This window comes from Coregonus lavaretus (genome assembly GCF_964263955.1).
Source record: "Coregonus lavaretus genome assembly, chromosome: 7".
Classification (NCBI taxonomy): domain Eukaryota; kingdom Metazoa; phylum Chordata; class Actinopteri; order Salmoniformes; family Salmonidae; genus Coregonus; species Coregonus lavaretus.
In genome coordinates, this window is record NC_139994.1 from 44,132,825 (window position 1) to 44,154,272 (window position 21,448).

General features: G+C 41.5%; 1 protein-coding gene across 1 annotated transcript; it reads left to right on the forward strand.

Moving 5' to 3' along the window:
- The first annotated feature begins 705 nt into the window (after window positions 1-705).
- alox12 (arachidonate 12-lipoxygenase) lies at window positions 706-17,584 on the forward strand. Its single transcript, XM_084164891.1, has 14 exons — window positions 706-794; window positions 5,614-5,760; window positions 5,870-6,071; window positions 6,721-6,802; window positions 6,945-7,067; window positions 7,414-7,520; window positions 9,496-9,668; window positions 14,789-14,932; window positions 15,010-15,213; window positions 15,309-15,395; window positions 15,589-15,758; window positions 16,175-16,397; window positions 16,505-16,675; window positions 16,899-17,584. Exons 2-14 carry the CDS (start codon window positions 5,614-5,616, stop codon window positions 17,076-17,078), a joined length of 2,013 nt encoding a protein of 670 aa, XP_084021017.1. The 5' UTR covers window positions 706-794; the 3' UTR covers window positions 17,079-17,584.
- The last annotated feature ends 3,864 nt before the right edge of the window (window positions 17,585-21,448 follow it).

Sequence of the window (21,448 nt, forward strand, 5' to 3'; positions counted from 1 at the left end):
GAGTGACATGATGCATGCTGACATTTGTGAGAAACTAATTTGAATTTGTGAAGTCATATTTTCTCTGAATACATTTCCTTTTTTATTATGCTTCTCTGTAGGTGATGGCTGAAGAGAACATCAGATATTACACTATAATTACAATCCAATACACTATAATTATATATAACATTATAGTGTGTAAACGATTACATGCGGGTGTAAGTTCAGAAGAGGTGCTTGTTGGGTTGTTTGCATATTTTTTTCCTAGGTTTTGCATGATGTCTCATAGGGATATTTTGTATACCTTATCTCTCTGCATGTGCTCATAGAGGTCGGTGTACTTCACTTCCTTGTGCTAGAGAGAGAAATAGAGAGAGAGGGGGAGGGTATGTAGACATAAACAACGTGACAGAGAAGGAGAGAGAGAGAGGAAGGGGGAGAGAGAGAAGCAAAGTCATTAGCTTGGGAATGTGGACAGGTCGTGAGAGGGTGTGAATGAAAGAGAGAGAGGATTTTTATTAAAGTGTATTTTGAAGTGTAGCAGACTGCTGTTGGATGACTGAACCGGTGGACAGTAGAGTGGACTGACTAACTTTCTGTGTGAGATTTCAGAAGATAAGAAAATTAGCACTCTACACAAAGAAAGAGAGAGAGAGAGAGAGAGTGAGGGAAGAGGAAATTGGGACGGATGGGGGGAAGAGTTAGTGACACGGAAATAAACACGAGAGAGAGGTAGAGAAAGAAAGAGGTGTAGAGAAAAGTGTCCGGAGCCAAACAGTGGATGTTCTATCTCTTTCCCTAACAGCAGTGAGGTAAGTTCTTCATTTTGCTGTTATAATGTCTGATGAACAAACTGTACATACATTCTGAATGGATATGAATGAATGCATTTGTCTGCAATAGATTACATAAGGACTCTGGACTAGGCTTTTACTTAAGGGAATGCTATAGGAATGCAAGGTAGAAAATTACTTAAATGTAAGGTAGAAAAGTACTGAAATGTAAGGTAGAAAAGTATAGAATGTTTTGAATGATGCTTGAACTTTACTTTGTTCAGTAATTTCAGGAAGGACAGACAGTGCACAGATAGAGATGTAAGAGATACTACATCACCAAAAGTATGTGGACACCCCTTCAAATTAGTAGATTCGGCTATTTCAGCCACACCCGTTGCTGACAGGTTTATAAAATCGAGCACACAGCCATGCAAACTCCATAGACAAACATTGGCAGTAGAATGGCCTTACTGAAGAGCTCAGTGACTTTCAACGTGGCACCGTCATAGGATGCCACCTTTCCAACAAGTTAGTTCGCCCTGATAGAGCTCTCTCGGTCAACTGTAAGCGCTGTTATTGTGAAGAGGAAACGTCTAGGAGCAACAACGGCTCAGCCGTGAAGTGGTAGGCCACACAAGCTCACAGAACGGGATCGCTGAGAGCTGTCCTCGGTTTCAACACTCACTACCGAGTTCCAAACTGCCTCTGGAAGCAACATCAGCACAATAACGGTTTGTCGGGAGCTTCATGAAATGGGTTTCCATGGCTGAGCAGCCTAAGATCACCATGCGCAATGCCAAGTGTCGACTGGAGTGGTGTAAAGCTCGCCGCCATTGGACTCTGGAGCAGTAGAAACGCGTTCTCTGGAGTGATGAATCACGCTTCACCATCTGGCAGTCCGACGAACTAATCTGGGTTTGGCAGATGCCAGGAGAACGCTACCTGCCCAAATGCATAGTGCCAACTGTAAAGTTTGGTGGAGGAGGAATAATGGTCTGGGGCTGTTTTTCATGGTTCGGGCTAGGCCCCTTAGTTCCAGTGAAGTGAAATCTTAACGCTACAGCATACAATGACATTCTAGACAATTCTGTGCTTCCAACTTTGTGGCAACAGTTTGGGGAAGGCCCTTTCCTGGTTCAGCATGACAATGCCCCCGTGAACAAAGCGAGGTCCATACAGAAATGGTTTGTCGAGATCGGTGTGGAAGTACTTGACTGGCCTGCACAGAGCCCTGACCTCAACCCCATCGAACACCTTTGGGTTGAATTGGAACGCCGGCTGCGAGCCAGGCCTAATCGCCCAACATCAGTGCCCGACCTCACTAATGCTCTTGTGGCTGAATGGAAGCAAGTCCCTGCACCAATGTTCCAACATCTAGTACAAAGCCTTCCCAGAAGAGTGGAGGCTGTTATAGCAGCAAAGGGGGGGACCAACTCCATATTAATGTCCATGATTTTGGAATGAGATGTTCGACGAGCAGGTGTCCACATACTTTTGGGCATGTAGTGTAGTACAACATCAGTGCTCACATAGGTCATAGATGTAAACTACAGTCGTAGCTGTTGTTGTCATGCGTGTGGCTAAAGCAGATCACATGTATGGTGTCATAAATATCTGCATCCGTATGGTCGACATAGCAAAAGTCTTGTGGTCTTTGAACAGATAATATGGAAATGCTACTGTTGTGCTTTGTACTCAAGTTTAGCACGTGCATATCAACCACCTTGTCTTCATTGTCTTTTAAACATGTCTTGCTCAAAACCACACATAGAAGCCCACAGTCATTTCTCGAAGGGACATTTTGACGAACTCAATATACTTAAACCAAATCAAAACTGTGTAGAAATGTTAATGGACCTACATTCATCGTTTCCAGCTCCTTAATAATCCCTAGACAGTCAGAGAGCATAGAAAATTCCCCAAATGATGGATAGAGGAATTTGTTTTGCTAATTTTGACCAGGGTGCTTTTTGACAACACTCATTGGTTTATTCTCCTGTCAAACTGAACTTCTAATAAACCTTTCACAACTTGTTTTTATGTCACTGAGGTTCCTTGAGCTTCTTCTGATTTAAAAAGCTACACCACTCCACTAGGCTTAGCTGTTATGACAGAATCATACAAATACCACATACACACAAAAAGGTGTGAAATCATGGTCCTCTCTCAGACTGCAAAGGGGAATGAATGAGGGCAAAGAGGAGCGTGGAGGGGACTCATTTAGGGGGATTTAAAAGCAACCCTCTGGTCTTAGACCAGTCTGAGCACTGAGAGTTACTGCGAGAGAGTTGCGGTGGTCGCCCTGTTACTGGCAGTAGGCCTACCGCTCCTTAGCTCTCACAAATACTCAGTCCTCATTCTCAGAATGAATGATTACGAATGAGTCCCAAATGGCACCCTATTCCTTACATAGTGCAGTACTTTTTTACCAGAACCCTATGGGCCCTGTTGAAACGTAGTGTCCTATATAGGGAATAGGGTGCCATTTGGGAGGCAGACAATGTTAATAAGTGATTTTACTGTAGGGAAAGAGCTAAACCGGCTACACACTGTAAAGAAATAGATAAAAGCAAACATTAGCTTTAAGTTATGAGTCTTTGGTGCGTTTTCTCAGCTCACAGTCTCTCCATTGTTTAGAGAGAGGGGTGCCGTACCCAACAGGTATGCACCTATAACTGTGTGCCTGATGTAGGCTACTAATCCATGCAAAGTTTCAACGTTTCAAAGTTTATTCGCCACGTGCGCAGGATACAACAGGTAAAACAGTAGAGTTAAATTCTTCCCTTGAGAGCTCTTTCCCAACAATGCAGTGATAATAATAATAATAATAATAATAATATAGATATAATAATATAAAATAGAATAAAACATTAAAATAAAACCATACAAGAAATACAATAAGAGTTAAAGTAACATGAGAATGCAAGTATATACAGGTAATAATAAATAATAATATGCCATTTAGCAGACGCTTTTATCCAAAGCGACTAACAGTCATGCGTGCATAAATTTTTTGTTGTTGTTGTTGTTGTGTGTATGGGTGGTCCCGGGGATCGTTACAAGCGCCGTGCTCTACCAGTTGAGCTACAGAGGACCAGGTCAGTGCCAGTACCTTATTCAATGTGCTGAGGTACTAGAGTGGTCCAGGTAGGTTTATATATAAAAAGTGACTGGTAGCAGGATATACATGTAAACAGGGCTGAAAAGTGACTGGTAGCAGGAATACACTGAGTGTAAAAAACATTAAGAACACCTTCCTAATATTGAGTTGTTCCCCTTCGTCTGGGCATGGACTCTACAAGGTGTCAAAAGTGTTCCACAGGAATGCCGGCCCATGTTGACTCCATTGCTTCCCACAGTTGTGTCAAGTTGGCTGGATGTTCATTGGGTGGTGGACCATTCTTGATACACACGGGAAACTGTTAAGTGCGAAAAACCCAGCAGCGTTGCAGTTCTAGACACAAACCAGTGCGCCTGGCACCTACTACCATACCCTGTTCAAAGGCACTTAAATATTTTGTCTTGCCCTTTCACCCTCTGAATGCCACACATACTCAATTGTCTCAAGGCTTAAAAATCCTTCTTTAACCTGTCTCCTCCCCTTCATCTACACTGATTGAAGTGGATTTAACAAGTGACATCAATAAGGGATCATAGCTTTCACCTGGATTCACCTGATCAGTCTATGTCATGGAAAGAGAAGGTGTTCATCATGTTTTTTTACACTCAGTGTATATAAATACTTATGGTAATATACTAATGGTAATATATACATGTGAACAGGAGTAATAGTGACCAGTAGCAGGATAAATAGATACTAATGGTAATGGAAATCAATGGACAGCAGTGTAATGGAGTAATACTGTACATCGAATCAATAATCCCTTTAGCAGCAACGTAGGTTGTGTCTAAGTGAGTAGAGGCCTTCGGATGGGCATAGAGTCCGTGTGGACAGTCTGTGGGAGAGGGAGAGCAGTAGTTGTTAGCGATTTAACAGTCCTATGGCCAGGGAATAGAAGCTTTTTAGGAGTCTGTTTGTCTGAGCCTTGATGCACCGGTACCACATTCCGGGCGGGAGCATGGAGAACAGTCCATGGCTCGGGTGGCTGGAGACTCTGGCAATTTTTCGGGCCTTTCTCAGACACCGCCTGGCATGAACGTCCTGGATGGCTGGGAGCTCGTACCCCAGTGATGCGCTTGGCCATCCGCACCACCCTCTGTAGGGTCTTCTGGTCGCGGGCAGTGCAGTTGCCATACCAGACGGTGGATACAACTAGTCAGGATGCTCTCAATGGTGCAGCTGTAAAGGTTCCTAAGGATCTGAGGGAGAAGAGGCATTGCCATGCCTTCTTAATGACAGTTCTGCTGTAAGAGGACCATATTAAGTCCTCAGTAATGTGGACACCGAGGAGCATGAAGCTCTTAACCCTCTCAACTGCGGCCCTGTCGATGTGGATGGGGGTCTGTGCCAGCTGGTCTGCGCATACACTGAGTACACGCCCTGGAATACTGTCTGGCCCTGTGGCCTTGCGAGTGTTGACCAGATTAAAAACCTTACTCACGTCGGCCTCGGAGAGTGATGCATGTCCCTAGACTCCTCATTCCCGGGTTGAAGTTCTCCTTAGGCACAGATCTAGGATCAGGTTACCCTCCTCAAGTCTTAACCATAAGAGGATAAACATTAAACTGACCTTAAATCAGTGTTTGAGGACACACCAGACTCCTCAGCCCCTATACATCACACTCAGAAGTTTTCTGACATACAGCCAACAGCCTCAGGCTTATGTCTCCTTGTGTTTCACTGCATCTGTGTGTGTGTGTGTGTGTATGTGTGCGCATGTACCGGTGTTTTTAGATGGAGGTGTATAAGCTGACAGTTGCTACAGGCACATCAGAGTATTCTGGCACCAATAACTACATATATGTCACCCTGGTGGGAGAGAATGGAGAGAGTGAGAGAACAATCCTGGACAACCCTGGACTGGACTTCTGTAGAGGAGCGGTGAGTAGTGCTGGGCATGTGTGCTCCAGGAGGAGGAGTACAAGGTGTGTGTGTCATTTTTAGGTAGATTAATATAAAGTGTGGGTGTCTCTCCCTCCCTAACCCCCAGGTGGATGAGTACAAGGTGTGTAGCCCGGCCCCTCTGGGTCCTCTCCTCCTGGTTCGTCTGGAGAAGCAGCGTTACTGGGTGGAGGATAACTGGTTCTGTCGCTATGTCACTGTGGAGCCACCAGGTGGTGGTACAGCCCTCACCTTCCCCTGTTACCGCTGGCTCATAGGAGACATCAAGGTGGAGATACGAGAAGGCACAGGTAATTGGTAAAGGAAAGAAGTTGCCCCTCAAGATACTGCTCTCAAGTCAGTTTGCGTTTTTCCCACTAGTGATAAAGGTTATGTTTTGGGGTGAGAAAGCTGATCCTAGATTTGGTCAAACAAAGTGTAAAGGTCAAGAAGAGGTTTGAGAAGGATGTACAGGTAACTGTCAAAATAAAGGAAACCCCAACATAAAGCGTCTTAACAGGGCGTTGGGCCAGCATGAGCCGCCAGAACTGCTTCAATGCACCTTGGCATAGATATTCGATCATTTGGTGTTTAGTTGGTGGTGGTGCAAAATGCGGTCTCAGGGGCCACTCCTAAAACTCCCATAAGTGTTCACACACACCCTTTAAACCCCCTATGATCCTTTGAGACCCCTCTTTCAAAGTCACTGAGATCTCTTCTTCTAGCCATGGTAGCCAAAATAATGGGCATCTGGCCATTTTTAAACATGACCCTAAGCATGAGGGATGTTAATTGCTTAAATAACTCAGGAACCACACCTGTGTGGAAGCACCTGCTTTCAATATAATTTGTATCCCTCATTTACTCAAGTGTTTCCTTTATTTTGGCAGTTACCTGTATGTGCGAGTTAGTCATCCCTCTTTCTCGCTCTCCCTCTCTCTCTCTCTCTCCCTCCTTTAGCGAAGAGACTCAGTGATGACACCTCTCCTCAGCTATTGGCTCACAGAAAAGCAGAACTGCAAGAGAGACAGAAGATATACAGGTCAGTAAGATTACAGAAATGTTGTTACACACACACACACACACGTATGTGCACAAGCACAGAAATACGAATACACACACGTCCCAATTCCAATCCCTCCAGAAAGAGAGCCTAGTTCTTACAGTTATGTTTGTTTATCCAGATGGGCTGCATGGGCTCCTGGGATTCCCAAGTGTATTGATGCCAAGACCGAGGCAGACCTGCATCAGGACGTACGTTTTGACAACGAGAAAAGGAGCGACTTTGAGGGCTCCTTACACTATGCGTGAGTTACACACACACTTTTCTGTGTGATGTTATTTTTACGCATTGACATTCACACATGGTGGTCACATTTCCCCTAAATCTAATGTAAAATGTCCCTCACTTGCTCAGACATACAGTACCAGTCAAAAGTTTGGACACACCTACTCATTCAAGGGTTTTTCTTTATTTTTACATTGTAGAATAATAGTGAAGACATCAAAACTATGAAATAACATATATGGAATCATGTAGTAACCAAAAAAGTGTTTAAAAAAATAGAAATATATTTTATATTTGAGATTCTTCAAATAGTCACCCTTTGCCTTGATGACAGCTTTGCACACTCCTCTCCTCTCCTCTCCCAGTATTCTAGAGCTGTCTCTGAAGAAACTAGCCATCAGGTTTGGAAAGTCATGGAACGATCTGGAGGACTTTAAACGATGCTTCTGGAAACTCAAAAGCCCGATAGCTGGTAGAGTACAATGAAACAAATATACAATATTTAGATTCAGTGTTTTAGCCCTCCCTCCCATCACTGCATCAGTGCTATTGGTTGTAGAATACAGGCCAACACTTTTCATTGCTGTCCCTTCCTATTCATAATCATAGACATTGAGGAAGTGAGACCTCAGAGTAATGCAACAACAGTTTTCACCTAATTTAATCAGTGTTTCATCTACTGTTTCACATTGCAATACATGTTCATATAACGTAATTCAGTCAGTTTTTAATATTTTAAATCATTGATTAAATAATTATTTAATATATGGTCAATTAGTTTTCCCACATTACATTTAAGACTTCTCTATATTTACTCTCTCAGTCCCATTATACAGTATATCATATATTACCATTTCTTGTATTGCTTTGGTGTAATTTTCACAAGTATGTTGTACATTTTCACAACTCTTAGTCCAAAACTCAAAACACATTATCAAAAAGGCAGTTGTTTCAAAACTAAGCACATTTTCAATTCACTAAGTACAACACACAAAATCATACAGTCACTTTTTCACCAAACTTAATCAGTGTTTCATCTACTGTTTCACATTGCAATACATGTTCATATAAAGTAATTGCCTTTCACATTGCAATGCTCACATTACTTTTGATATGATTGTCTTCTCTTTTGTTAAAATACATTTTACTATTACTTAATCCGACTGCTCTTAATTGATGATCACTTAAACGTTTGGTAAACCTATAGATTCTACACGTAAACTGGTTTGTCTACTACAGATTTTGAGAACTAATTCAAATATACAGTATGTCTGTAAAGTATAAACATAAAAAGTATACATACTCAAATGTACTACTATGATGATTACTTATGATTTTACTTCTAGTAAATTTTTAAAAAATCTGATATTGACAAGATCAGAGATGTACTGTATGTAACAAATCAAATCAAGGTTTATTGGCCGCGTACAGATTAGCAGATGTTACAGCAGGTGCAGCGAAATGCTTGTGTTTCTAGCTCCTACACTGCAGTAATACAATATCAATACAATACCAATAATCCAGAAAGTCCAAAATAAGAAATGCATCCCCTATACACTAAACATGTTTCAAGTACATACGTACAATACAATACTGTAAAATACAATACACAATTACAATACAGGTGGAAGATGTACGATTGCCATCCCCATGAGCGTACCACCCTCCTTCAGGCCATGGATGAGGCATGCAATGATGTCAATCCAGACCTGTCAGGCTTGGATTCGCCATGCCAAAAGGTTTTTCCCCAGGTGCATGAACAATTAGGATATTCACTGCGATTTTGATGAGAGCCTATTTCCAAATGCTCAACACAGGCTTGATGCAAACTAGTGCTGCTAAACATAAGGTTTCTTTCATTTCTTTCATTTGATTACATTGTGAAAGATGTTTGCAATGATCACACCTTTGATCACGCATGGGATAGAAATTATGGACATTTTATGTTCAGTCAATTTTAATGGGTAGTGTAAGTGTATTGCCTAATATGAAAACAGTGTAGTGCACAGTCATGTACAGTACTGCAGCATACTACATTCAAAGGGCAATTATGAAACATGTATTTTAAATGTTTTGCTATTGGATTAACTGGTTGTTAAAATAACTAAACTGAGAAGATATCATTATGTTGTGTTTTGGTGATTAAACCAATGTACTCATTATTTTTCACAGTAAACTTAGATTTTGTATCAATGGTTGTGTGATGAAAGATGTCTACAAACAAAATTAATGCACAATGAAAGGTTTTGAATGTAAGACTGGCAGCATTACAAGTGTTACCAGTTCGGAGTTTTGAAAATTCACCACATACTTGTGAAAATAGTACCAAAGCGATAAAAAAAACTGTAATATAGATTATTATATTAAGAATTGATTATTGATACATTCAGACAGTACTTTTTTCATTATGTGGTTGATTGATTGATTGATTATCCCTATGGTTCCAGAGTACTGTATGGAGCACTGGAAGGAGGATTGGTTCTTTGGGTACCAGTGTCTGAATGGTTCAAACCCCCGCATGATCCAGCGCTGCAAGGAGCTTCCAGGAAACTTCCCAGTCTCTGGAGACATGGTGCAGGGGTCGTTGGCACCCAGGACCACCCTGGACAAGGAGCTCAAGGTGGGGCCCCACTATCTATCTATCTATCTATCTATCTGACCACCCTGGGGTCCCTCTCTCTGTCCTTCTGTCTGCGTACCAAAATGGCACCCTATTTCCAAAATAGTGCACTACTTTTGATCAGAGCCTATTCTGTCCCACCCCAAAAAAACTATTTAAAAAACAGTTACGTCTCCAGATTTAGGACATATGTTCTAATTCAATCCAAGACAATAACAAACATATAAGTTAATATAGTACAAAGTAATTGTTTATACACCAGTTCCAAACCCTGATTCCTAAACTTCATGTTTGAAAATAAAGCAATTAATATATTTTTTTACACTTTTATTTCAATATAACATTTTGAGTTGTTCTATTATTACATTGAAAGATACTGATCTAATTATTTGTTTTGGTTATTTTTACACATCTTTTGATGTCACTACCAAAACACACACTTTAAAAGACTGTAGAATTAAGGTGCCTTAAACTACAACCCTACAAATATCACCAGGTGATGGGATTGCACCCATCTCCAGCATGACAACATGGTGAGTAGTCTGTCTGCAAACATTTTGGAGAAAATGAGTGAGCAAGTTGGTAAATCTTTATGTCTTTTTAAGTGTCACTACCGAACGCTAATATATCAAGAAATATGACAAGTACGATTTTAGGACTAAAATATATGTTTTGCTGGGATGTAAATATGTCATAATGAAAGCTAGCCAGCCAGCCATTTGTTAGCTATGGAGATTCTTTAAAGTCCAAAATAAGTCAAAATTGTCCAAATCGAAAACGGTCACAACCGAAACAATTAACACCATAGAGATGTATAGAGGTCTCATCTTTGTATCTGTGCCATTATGGCGTCTGTGACAGCACGGGCAGCACCATTGAGGCCATCTCCAATTTAAAGATGCATGCGCCATGCTCTACCACCTGAGCTACAGAGGACCACCCTGTGAGTAGTGGACAAGTGCACACTTCAGGAAAAAGTGTAGAGTATTGAGATGCATAGCCAGCAGGAGGGGCTCCAACCTTTCAAGAGCCCAAACATTAACATCTATTTGGCCAAAACATAGACATCTATAATATGCTATATTGTACTGTACTCTACTGTACCGTACCCTGCTCTACTGTTCTTTACTGTACTCTACGATACTGTGCTCTACTGCACTGTACTATACTCAAGTTGACTTGCGTTTCTTACAATTTAAGAAAGGGCCCATAGACTCTTGATCTAGTGGTCTTGGTCTTGAGACCACATAAATCCGGTCTTTTATTAACTTGTTATGGTCTCAACTCACTGGGTCTGGATCTTGGGACCAATGTCCTGGTATAAATCTTGGTCTTGGCACCTGGATTTGACGTCAGTCTGGTTTACAATAGGCAACCCAATTTGAAGAAGACAACGCTCTCTGATCATTGGCTGATCAGTCCCAACACATAGGAATCCCCACCCAGTTGACTACCATTAATCTTGGGGTGACGGGGGGAGCGAGTTTGCAAAATGCTATCATATCACTCAATTACACCATTTATAAAATGGTCATATATATATATATATTGGATCATTTTGTCAATTTGCGCTTTTTTTTTGCTAGTCTATATTTTAAATATATATATATATATATTTAAAATATAGACTAGCAAAAAAAAAGCGCAAATTGACAAAATGATCCAATGGATTATGATATTTTAGTGGACACAAGGCTGTTTGGCTCACCTCAGTCCAAAGAGGAATAACTTTGCAGCTGTTTCTGATTAATAAACATTGCCATGCTGGTGGGTGGTAACATTTAAATAAAACCCAGCCCTGAAACGAAATGTACGCTGAAAATAGTTTATGTCATGTCATAGGAAAAGACACCGCATTCACATGGATTTTCACCAAGTGGGCAGTTCAGATGTCACTTCAAGCCCAAATATACTGTATCATACTTTGACTAAAACGATGACTTATTGACTTAAATCATTGTGCAACATCATGGGTAAGCTCTGGCCATCGTCTTTGAGCTCTAAAAAGTGGATTTCTACTGGTGTGGGCGTTTAAATGGTGGAAGACTTCAATGGCAATTTCTATGCCAAAACAAGTTATTTCCATCTAGAGTCCTCTATTCATCTCTATGATAGACACTTGACAACAAAACGCCTGTTATTTTGCCAAAATAAAGATAGGTAAAGGGATAATTTAAACATCTAACAGCATAACTAATTACATGCTAAAGTAATTCAATCAATCAACAAGTTTCAGATTCATACAATCAACATTTAACATTTTACAGAGAACAATTCAAAATTCAATTGAAAGGTTTTGAAAATCAGATTAAAAATAATGTTTTTTGGTATTTTGTTAATTTGGTATGCAAATAACATTTATAAGCCCGCTTGGAGTTCTCTTTTTATTGCAACTTTTTCACTATGTTTCAGTAGTGACAAAGTTAGTGGTGTGGTAAGGGATTCAGGTAAATATTTCAAATATGCAATACAGACAAAGTGTGCTGAAAGTTTGGGAGAAATAGGATACAAATGTAAAACAAATGCCAACCCCCAATTTACACCACTTCTGTAGAACAAGTCATATACTGCTTGCACTACTTTTGACCAGAGCCCTACGGTGGAACAGCATGTTTATGATGTGGGTAAGTAGGCAAATACTATCCTAATCCACCAGAAAAGACAGAACAAATATTATGGTTAATCTCAAATATACTCATTGATAAAAAAATACATTATAAAAAAATACAAATAAAATAACTGTATAATCTTTGTAAATTATATCATAAATAGGACAGGTGGAGTTATGTCACACATACAGTTAACAAAAATATATGGAAATATCTGCTCTATCCAAAATTACAACCAACTGATTCCGCAAAAAAGGAGGTGGCAAGTGGAAAGGGGAGAAGGTAAGGAACTTATTTATAAATACCTTATTTACATAAGTATTCAGACCCTTTGCTATGAGACTCGAAATTGAGCTCAGGTGCATCCTGTTTCCATTGATCAACCTTGAGATGTTTCTACAACTTGGAGTCCACCTGTGGTAAACTCAAATGATTGGACATGATTTGGAAAGGCACACACCTGTCTATATAAGGTCCCACAGTTGACAGTGCATGTCAGAGCAAAAACCAAGCCATGGGGTCGAAGGAATTGTCCGTAGAGCTCCGAGACAGGATTGTGTCGAGGCACCAATCAGGGGAAGGGTACCAAAACATGTCTGGAGCATTGAAGGTCCCAAGAACACAGTGGCCTCCATCATTCTTAAATGGAAGAAGTTTGGAACCACCAAGACTCTTCCTAGAGCTGGCCGCCCGGCCAAACTGAGCAATCGGGGGAGAAGGGTCTTGGTCAGGGAGGTGACCAAGAACCCGATGGTCAATCTGACTGAGCTCTGGAGTTCCTCTGTGGAGATGGGAGAAACTTCCAGAAGGACAACCATCTCTGCAGGACTCTACCAAATCAGGCCTTTAAGGTAGAGTGGCCAGACGGAAGCCACTCCTCAGTAAAAAGGCACATGACAGCCCGCTTGGAGTTTGCCAAAAAGGCACCTAAAGCCCATCAGACCATGAGAAACAAGATTCTTTGGTCTGATGAAACCAAGATTGAACTCTATGGCCTGAATGCCAAGCGTCACGTCTGGAGGAAACCTGGCACCATCCCTACAGTGAAGCATGGTGGTGGCAGCATAATGCTGTGGGGATGTTTTTCAGCGGCAGGGACTGGGAGACTAGTCAGGATTGAGGGAAAGATGAACGGAGCAAAGTACAGAGAGATCCTTGATGAAAACCTGCTCCAGAGTGCTCAGGACCTCAGACTGGGGCGAAGGTTCACCTTCCAACAGGAAAACGACCCTAAGCACACAGCCAAGACAACGCCGGAGAGGTTTTGGGACAAGTCTCTGAATGTCCTTGAGGGGCCCAGCCAGAGCCCAGACTTGAACCCGATCGAACATCTCTGGAGAGACCTGAAAATAGCTGTGCAGCAATGCTCCCCATCCAACCTGACAGAGCTTGAGAGGATCTGCAGAGAAGAATGGGAGAAACTCCCCAAATACAGGTGTGCCAAGCTTGTAGTGTCATACCCAAGAAGACTCGACGCTGTAATCACTGCCAAAGGTGCTTCAACAAAGTACTGAGTGAAGGGTATGAATACTTACGTAAATGTGATATTTCAGTTTTTTTTTTTTTTATAAATGTGCAAAACGTTCTAAAAAACGATTTCTGCTTTGTCATTAAGGGGTAATGTGTGTAGATTGATGAGGGAAAATTTTGTTTTAATCAATTTTAGAATAAGGCTGTAACGTAACAAAATGTGGAAAAAGTCAAGGGGTCTGAATACTTTCTGAAGGCACTATATGGGGGATACAAGCATCCCAGCTCTGCAGATTTTGCTGCGAATAGACAGAATAATTAAATCACTTGTTTTGGTACTGCCCATATGTAGCTTGTTTTTGGTCGCAGCTTCAGGAATGGTTGAAAAATTGCTACATTTACTTGGAGCGAACATGCAAATAGCACTGCTGGATGATTTGAAAAGTCATAGTCAATCGATCAATAATATAATAATACTCTTAGCAAAGGTGTTTATCTTTAATTTACAATCTGTAGAAACTATGAGAATAGAAAGGTTCAGAACTTTTGTGAAACATCACAGCACAGTAGAAAAATATATGGCAGCTAGAAATCAAAACTGGATGGTCTTCAGAGATAGATGTGAGGGGTTGAGAGTAGCTGAAGGCTGGGACTAAAAACAAACAAAAGATAACTAATGTAAAATATACTGTCCGTGAAATGTATGTACTATGTATAAGCTAGAAGTGGAAGCTTAAGTATTGTTGTCCATTAGTTTACTCCAATTAGGGGAGGGGTGGTAGGGTAAGGGGAAAATGATAAAGAACGAAAATGTATTTCATTAGTTTATTCCAATTAGGGGAGGGTTGGCAGGGTTAGGGGAAAATAATATATATATTTACAAAAAATATATATGGGATTTGGAAGTGATGCAGACAATTACATTGATAGAAGCCACAATCTATCTGCAATAAAGCTGATCTACCCCCTAAAAGAAATACTATCCTAACCCTAGCCTCAGCTGCCTCTACAGATTTTCTGCTCTCCTCCCTTCATCTCTAGGCTGGTAACATCTACTTGATTGACTATGCCATTATGGATGGTGTTCCCACAAATGTAATCAGGGGGAAACCACAGTACATCGCTGCACCTCTGTGTCTACTATATGAACACCCTGACCTGGGACTCATACCCATTGCCATACAGGTAGGACTGGACACACATACACACAGACAGACACACACAACACAACACACACTTTATTCATCCCTTCTCTTCTCCAGCTAGGACAGACTCCTGGCTTCGACACACCCATTTTCCTGCCTAATGACCCGCCCCTGGCCTGGCTACTGGCTAAGATCTGGGTCCGTCACTCAGAGTTTCAGGTGTTCCAGTTGCTGTCACACCTGTTGAGAACTCACCTGTTGGTAGAAGTGTTCTGTGTGGCTACATTACGTCAACTTCCCGCTGTACACCCTGTATATAAGGTAGGGGTGTATGTGCGTGTGTGTGTTTGTGTGTGTGTGTGTGTGTGTGTGCGTGTGTGCGTGTGTTGCTGTCTCATCCCTCTCTCTGTCTCTAGCTCCTGACTCCCCACCTGCGCTACACTCTGGAGATCAACTGCAGGGGACGCACTCAGCTTGTCTCTGCTGACGGCATCTTCAAAAGGGTCAGTTCGCTATTCTCTTTCATTGAGGGCTCATTTTCCCCTTTCATGTTTTGTCACCTTTTTTTTTTCTTCGAATGTGCGAAATGTCATAGGGACACAGATAGAAGGACAGCTTTGAAAGTGGTGGACAAGTGGTTCGATTTCCCACCATTGTGGTCTAAGCTGACAGCATCATCCTGCTCTCTTCCTCCAGGTGGTGTCTACAGGAGGGGAGGGTCTGCTCGTCCTGTCCCAGAGAGAGTACAAGGTCCTGACCTACCGCTCTCTCCAGCCCTGCTGGGACTTCCAACAGCGCGGCGCCACCACGCTCAAAGACTACTTCTACAGGGAGCACAGCCTCATGCTGTGGGACGCCATACACAGGTTTTTACTTCTTGCTTTACTCCTATGTGGCTGTGGTCAAAATGGCATCTTATTCCCTATGGGTCCTGGTCAAAAGTAGTGCACTAAATAGGGAATAAGGTGTAGAGCCACCAAGCTCAGAGACTACTTCTACATGGAACACGGTCTGATGCTGTGGTACGCAATACACAGGTACAATACCCGTGTGACCACTTCTTTATGACCACAGAGACATTGTTTATTAGGTTGTAAGAGGAAAGCAAGGAGGGGACATGCTATTAGGCCTGAAATATGGACATGCTGAAATTCACATTGAGAAAATAGTATTATGTCCTTTAATTAGCCTACTCTTATTCTCCCTCTATTTCTACCTCACTGTTTGTTTCCCTCCATCTTCCCATCCCCCCTCTCGCTCTCTCTTTTCTCTCTCTCCATAGTTTCGTCTCAGGGATGATATCTGTGTACTACCATTGTGACAGTGATGTGGTGGAGGACTCGGAGTTACAGACCTGGATAAAGGACATCGCTGAGGAGGGCTTTGTCGATGTTCCCAAATTTGGCTTGTCCAACGAACTAAAAAACAAAGCAGAGCTGGTCACCTTGCTGAGTGTAGCCATCTTCACAAGCACAGCACAGCACGCAGCCACCAACAATGGACAGGTATTTCACAAACACACACACCAGGCACGCGAGCAAGCAAGCAAGCACACATGCACATTCACACGAACGCACACTTCTATTAACTTACTCCTCTCTCTTTAACGTAGTTTGACTGGTGTGCTTGGGTACCCAACACCCCGTGCACCATGCGTCACCCCATGCCAACCGACAAGGACGCTGTTACCATGGAGATGATAATGGACAGCCTGCCTGATGTCAGCCAAACATGTTTGGAGATGGCGATCACATGGCACCTGGGGCGGCCACAACCTGATGCAGTAAGTTAAAGGGTTACGCTAACGCTAGCTGATCCCATAGAATCCCAGTCAAACTTGGGAGTAGTTACACATATTTTTTTTAATGGGGGTGGTACCACCTCAACATACATTTGTTTCCATTTCAAAATGCTTTCTCCCGTTTGCTCCTACTGAATGAAACCCTTGTCTCCCACCTCCTTTCATTGTCTTTCTCTCCCTTCCCCTATCCCCCTCTCTTCTCCAGGTCCCAATGGGTCAGTATCCAGAGCAGTACTTCACTGAGCCCCAGGCCCAGGAGGTGATTGACAGGTTCAGACAGGAACTGAAGGATATAGAGGAACACATCCTGAGCCAGAACCAGGGACTGGAGCTACCTTACCTCTTCCTCCTGCCCAGCCGCATCGAGAACAGCATTACTATCTAGATTAGACCCCAATGTCTTTACATTATTATTTTTCTACTTACTGAGGAGCAGGGCCAGACTACCGCATTTGGGGCCCAGGGGCCCCGGGGAGGAGCATCCCACTAGGCACAGACGTCAGTTCAACATCAAGTCATTGGATTTAGGTTAAAAGTTGGGTGAAAAAAAGACGAAATGCCCTTACATTGATCGCTTTTTGCAAATCCAATTAGTTTTCCATGTCATCACATTGATTTTTTTGGGTTGAAATTATGTGGAAACAACGTTGATTCAACCAGTTTTTGCCCAGTGGATAGGCCATCAACTATAGTTCTCCAGCAAACTATGCCTTAACCCTTATCTCAGTTAACCCAGAACTAAAATCCAGACCCTGCACCAGGATAAAGTGACTAAGGGGGCAGTTGAAATCGGCGAGGGGGAAACATTTTGGGGGGTTCTTGCATTGGAATTATATTGAATTCTGCTTATATAATCACGCTATACCACAGTAAACATAAAGTTCAAATGCTGAGGCTCTGAGATCTTTGAGTGCTTTTGAAATCTGTAGCCTATCTCTGCTGCGCTGTATCAGCACAATGGACGGCGCCCTACAGCTAAGCAGTTTTGGTAATGAATATAGGCTACAAGATAGATAGGGCAATTCACCTATTACAAACAGCCTATGTGAATACAGCCTTACACACAGCTGTCTCACCAAAATAATGCAAACCAGTTATTCATGCATGCAAACATAAATACTGAATAGTAGTTTGGCTTAGAATACAGACATAACTGTGAATGCGAAAGAATGGAACAGAACAAAACAGCGGTACCAACTAGTAGGCCTGGTAAACAAAATATCAGATTGATAAAGGCATGACACAATCTATATTTAGGCTAGTTACATTAACAGTAAACAAAAAGCGAATGGATATCCAAATAACCAAAACATAGCCTACAGTGATATCCAGCCATGCACAGCTGTCTTGCCAAATAAATAGGCCTATAGGCCTGCTTCAAACATGGAAAACCATGCCGCTCGCTCATGAGTTCAGCAACACATTGTGATATGGCACAATACACTTCTGTGAATCAAATTCGATCCCAGTAATCAATTAAGCAATGACAGCCTAACATAAACACGTTTCCAATACGTACAGTTCCATATACAGCAACGAAAAGCAATAGGATACCAAGAAATGCTACATTCTATTATGGTTATCTATTTCTATGATGACACATACCCAGTGGTGTAAAGTACTTAGTAAAAATACTTTAAAGTACTACTTAAGTAGTTTTTTGGGGTATCTGTACTTTACTTTACTATTTTTGCCAACTTTTACTTTTACTTCACTACACCTAAAGAAAATAATGTACAGTTGAAGTCAGAAGTTTACATACACTTAGGTTGGAGTCATTAAAACTCGTTTTTCAACCGCTCCACAAATTTCTTGTTAACAAACTATAGTTTTGGCAAGTCGGTTAGGACATCTACTTTGTGCATGACACAAGTAATTTTTCCAACAATTGTTTACAGACAGATTATTTCACTTATAATTCACTGTATTACAATTCCAGTGGGTCAGAAGTTTACATACACTAAGTTGACTGTGCCTTTAAACAGCTTGGAAAATTCCAGAAAATGATGTCATGGCTTTAGAAGCTTCTGATTGACATAATTTGAGTCAATTGGAGGGGTACCTGTGGATGTATTTCAAGGCCTACCTTCAAACTCAGTGCCTCTTTGCTTGACATCATGGGAAAATCAAAAGAAATCAGCAAAGACCTCAGAAGAAAAATGGTAGACCTCCACAAGTCTGGTTCATCCTTGGGAGCAATTTCCAAACACCTGAAGGTACCACGTTCATCTGTACAAACAATAGTACGCAAGTATAAACACCATGGGACCACGCAGCCGTCATACCGCTCAGGAAGGAGACGCGTTCTGTCTCCTAGAGATGAACGTACTTTGGTGCGAAAAGTGCAAATCAATCCCAGAACAACAGCAAAGGACCTTGTGAAGATGCTGGAGGAAACAGGTACAAAAGTATCTATATCCACAGTAAAACGAGTCCTATATCGACATAACCTGAAAGGCAGCTCAGCAAGGAAGAAGCCACTGCTCCAAAACTGCCATAAAAAAGCCAGACTACGGTTTGCAACTGCACATGGGGACAAAGATCGTACTTTTTGGAGAAATGTCCTCTGGTCTGATGAAACAAAAATATAACTATTTTGCCATAATGACCATCGTTATGTTTGGAGGAAAAAGGGGAAGGCTTGCAAGCCAAAGAACACAATCCCAACCGTGAAGCACAGGGGTAGCAGCATCATGCTGTGGGGGTGCTTTGCTGCATGAGGGACTGGTGCACTTCACAAAATAGATGGCATCATGAAGACGGAAAATTATGTGGATATATTGAAGCAACATCTCAAGACATCAGTCAGGAAGTTAAAGCTTGGTCGCAAATGGGTCTTCCAAATGGACAAAGACCCCAAGCATACTTCGAAAGTTTTGGCAAAATGGCTTAAGGACAACAAAGTCAAGGTATTGGAGTGGCCATCACAAAGCCATGACCTCAATCCTATAGAAAATGTGTGGGCAGAACTGAAAAAGCGTGTGCGAGCAAGGAGGCCTACAAACCTGACTCAGTTAAACCAGCTCTGTCAGGAAGAATGGACCAAAATTCACCCAACTTATTGTGGGAAGCTTGTGGAAGGCTACCCGAAACGTTTGACCCAAGTTAAACAATTTAAAGGCAATGCTACCAAATACTAATTGAGTGCATGTAAACTTCTGACCCACTGGGAATGTGATGAAATAAATAAAAGCTGAAATAAATAATTATCTCTACTATTATTAAGATATTTCACATTCTTAAAATAAAGTGGTGACCTTAACTGGCCTAAGACAGGGAATTTTTACTAGGATTAAATGTCAGAAATTGTGAAAAACTGAGTTTAAATGTATTTGGCTAAGGTGTATGTAAACTTCCGACTTCAACTGTACTTTTTACTCCATACATTTTCCCTGACACCCAGAAGTACTCATTACATTTTGACAGGAAAATGGTCCAATTCACACACTTATCAAGAGAACATCCCTGGTCATCCCTATCTGATCTGGCGAACTCACTAAACACAAATGCTTCATTTGTAAATTATGTCTGAGTGTTGTCTGTGCCGTCTGGTTTGCTTAAAACAATACTTTTGAAATGGTTTATACTTTTACTTTTGATACTTAAGTACATTTTAGCAATTCCATTTACTTGTAATACTTAAGTATATTTAAAACCAAATACTTTTAGACTTTTACTCAAGTATTTTACTGGGTGATTTTCACTTTTACTTGAGTCATTTTCTATTAAGGTATCGTTACTTTTACTCAAGTATGACAATTGAGTACTTTTTCCGCCACTGCACATACCGATAGGTAGCTACACCCAGTGGCGTCATTTGGGTTCTTGCATTGTAATTATATTGAATTATTCTCATTTCACGCTATACCACAATAAACATAAAAGTTCAACAACAACAAAATTGACCAAGCAGTGACAGGTTCAATGGCACGAAATCTCGCTGCGCTCTATCAGTACCATGGACAGCGCCCTAGATACTAAAGCAAGATTTTGATAAAAAATAAACTAGATTGTTTCAATCTTACCTTTTCAAATTAGTTTCAGCTTCCTTGATGCTCTGTGGAACTTCCTGAGTAATCGATCATTCCATTCTCCCCGAAATCATCTTGTATGATCCCCTCAAATGCCAGTTGGATTAGTTTAGCTTTCTTCGGGTGTAGCATGCTTCTTCTGAGTTTACTGAACACGTTTGTCAAAGTGAAAAATGAGTTCTCGCATGTAGCTGTGGACGCCCCAAAAGTCAGTACATGTTTTAGTGTAGTAAGCACGGTCGGCATAGTGGAGAGAGGCCCAGAGAATCGTTGCAGGATATCAATTGGGGTCCATTTGTTCTCATTGGAGCCAGAGCAGGCGATTTGAGTCTTCAAAAACTGGCGAGCGACACTAAACTCAGCTTCCACCAAATCTGTTTTGCTTAGATCCAGCAGTGGTTTCACCTTTTTCACACTCTCTAGGTCAAGGACACACAGGGCCTCCACCAGTTGGCTGTTGCGTTTGCTGAATCGTTCTGACATTTCACCAATGACAGTATCCAGTTGCGCAACTATGGGGCAAAACAGAAGGGGGTGGCTTAGATTGTTGACAACATGTAGGCTTAGCTATATTTACTCTCCAATGTTTCTTGAAAAATGTATACATTTTCACAATGAGCACTTGTTGTCTCTCATATACATCCTTACAGTTGTTGGTTAGCTAGCACATTTTAGCCATATTAGCATTGACATGAAATCAGTCAAAACACCTCAAAACAAGACA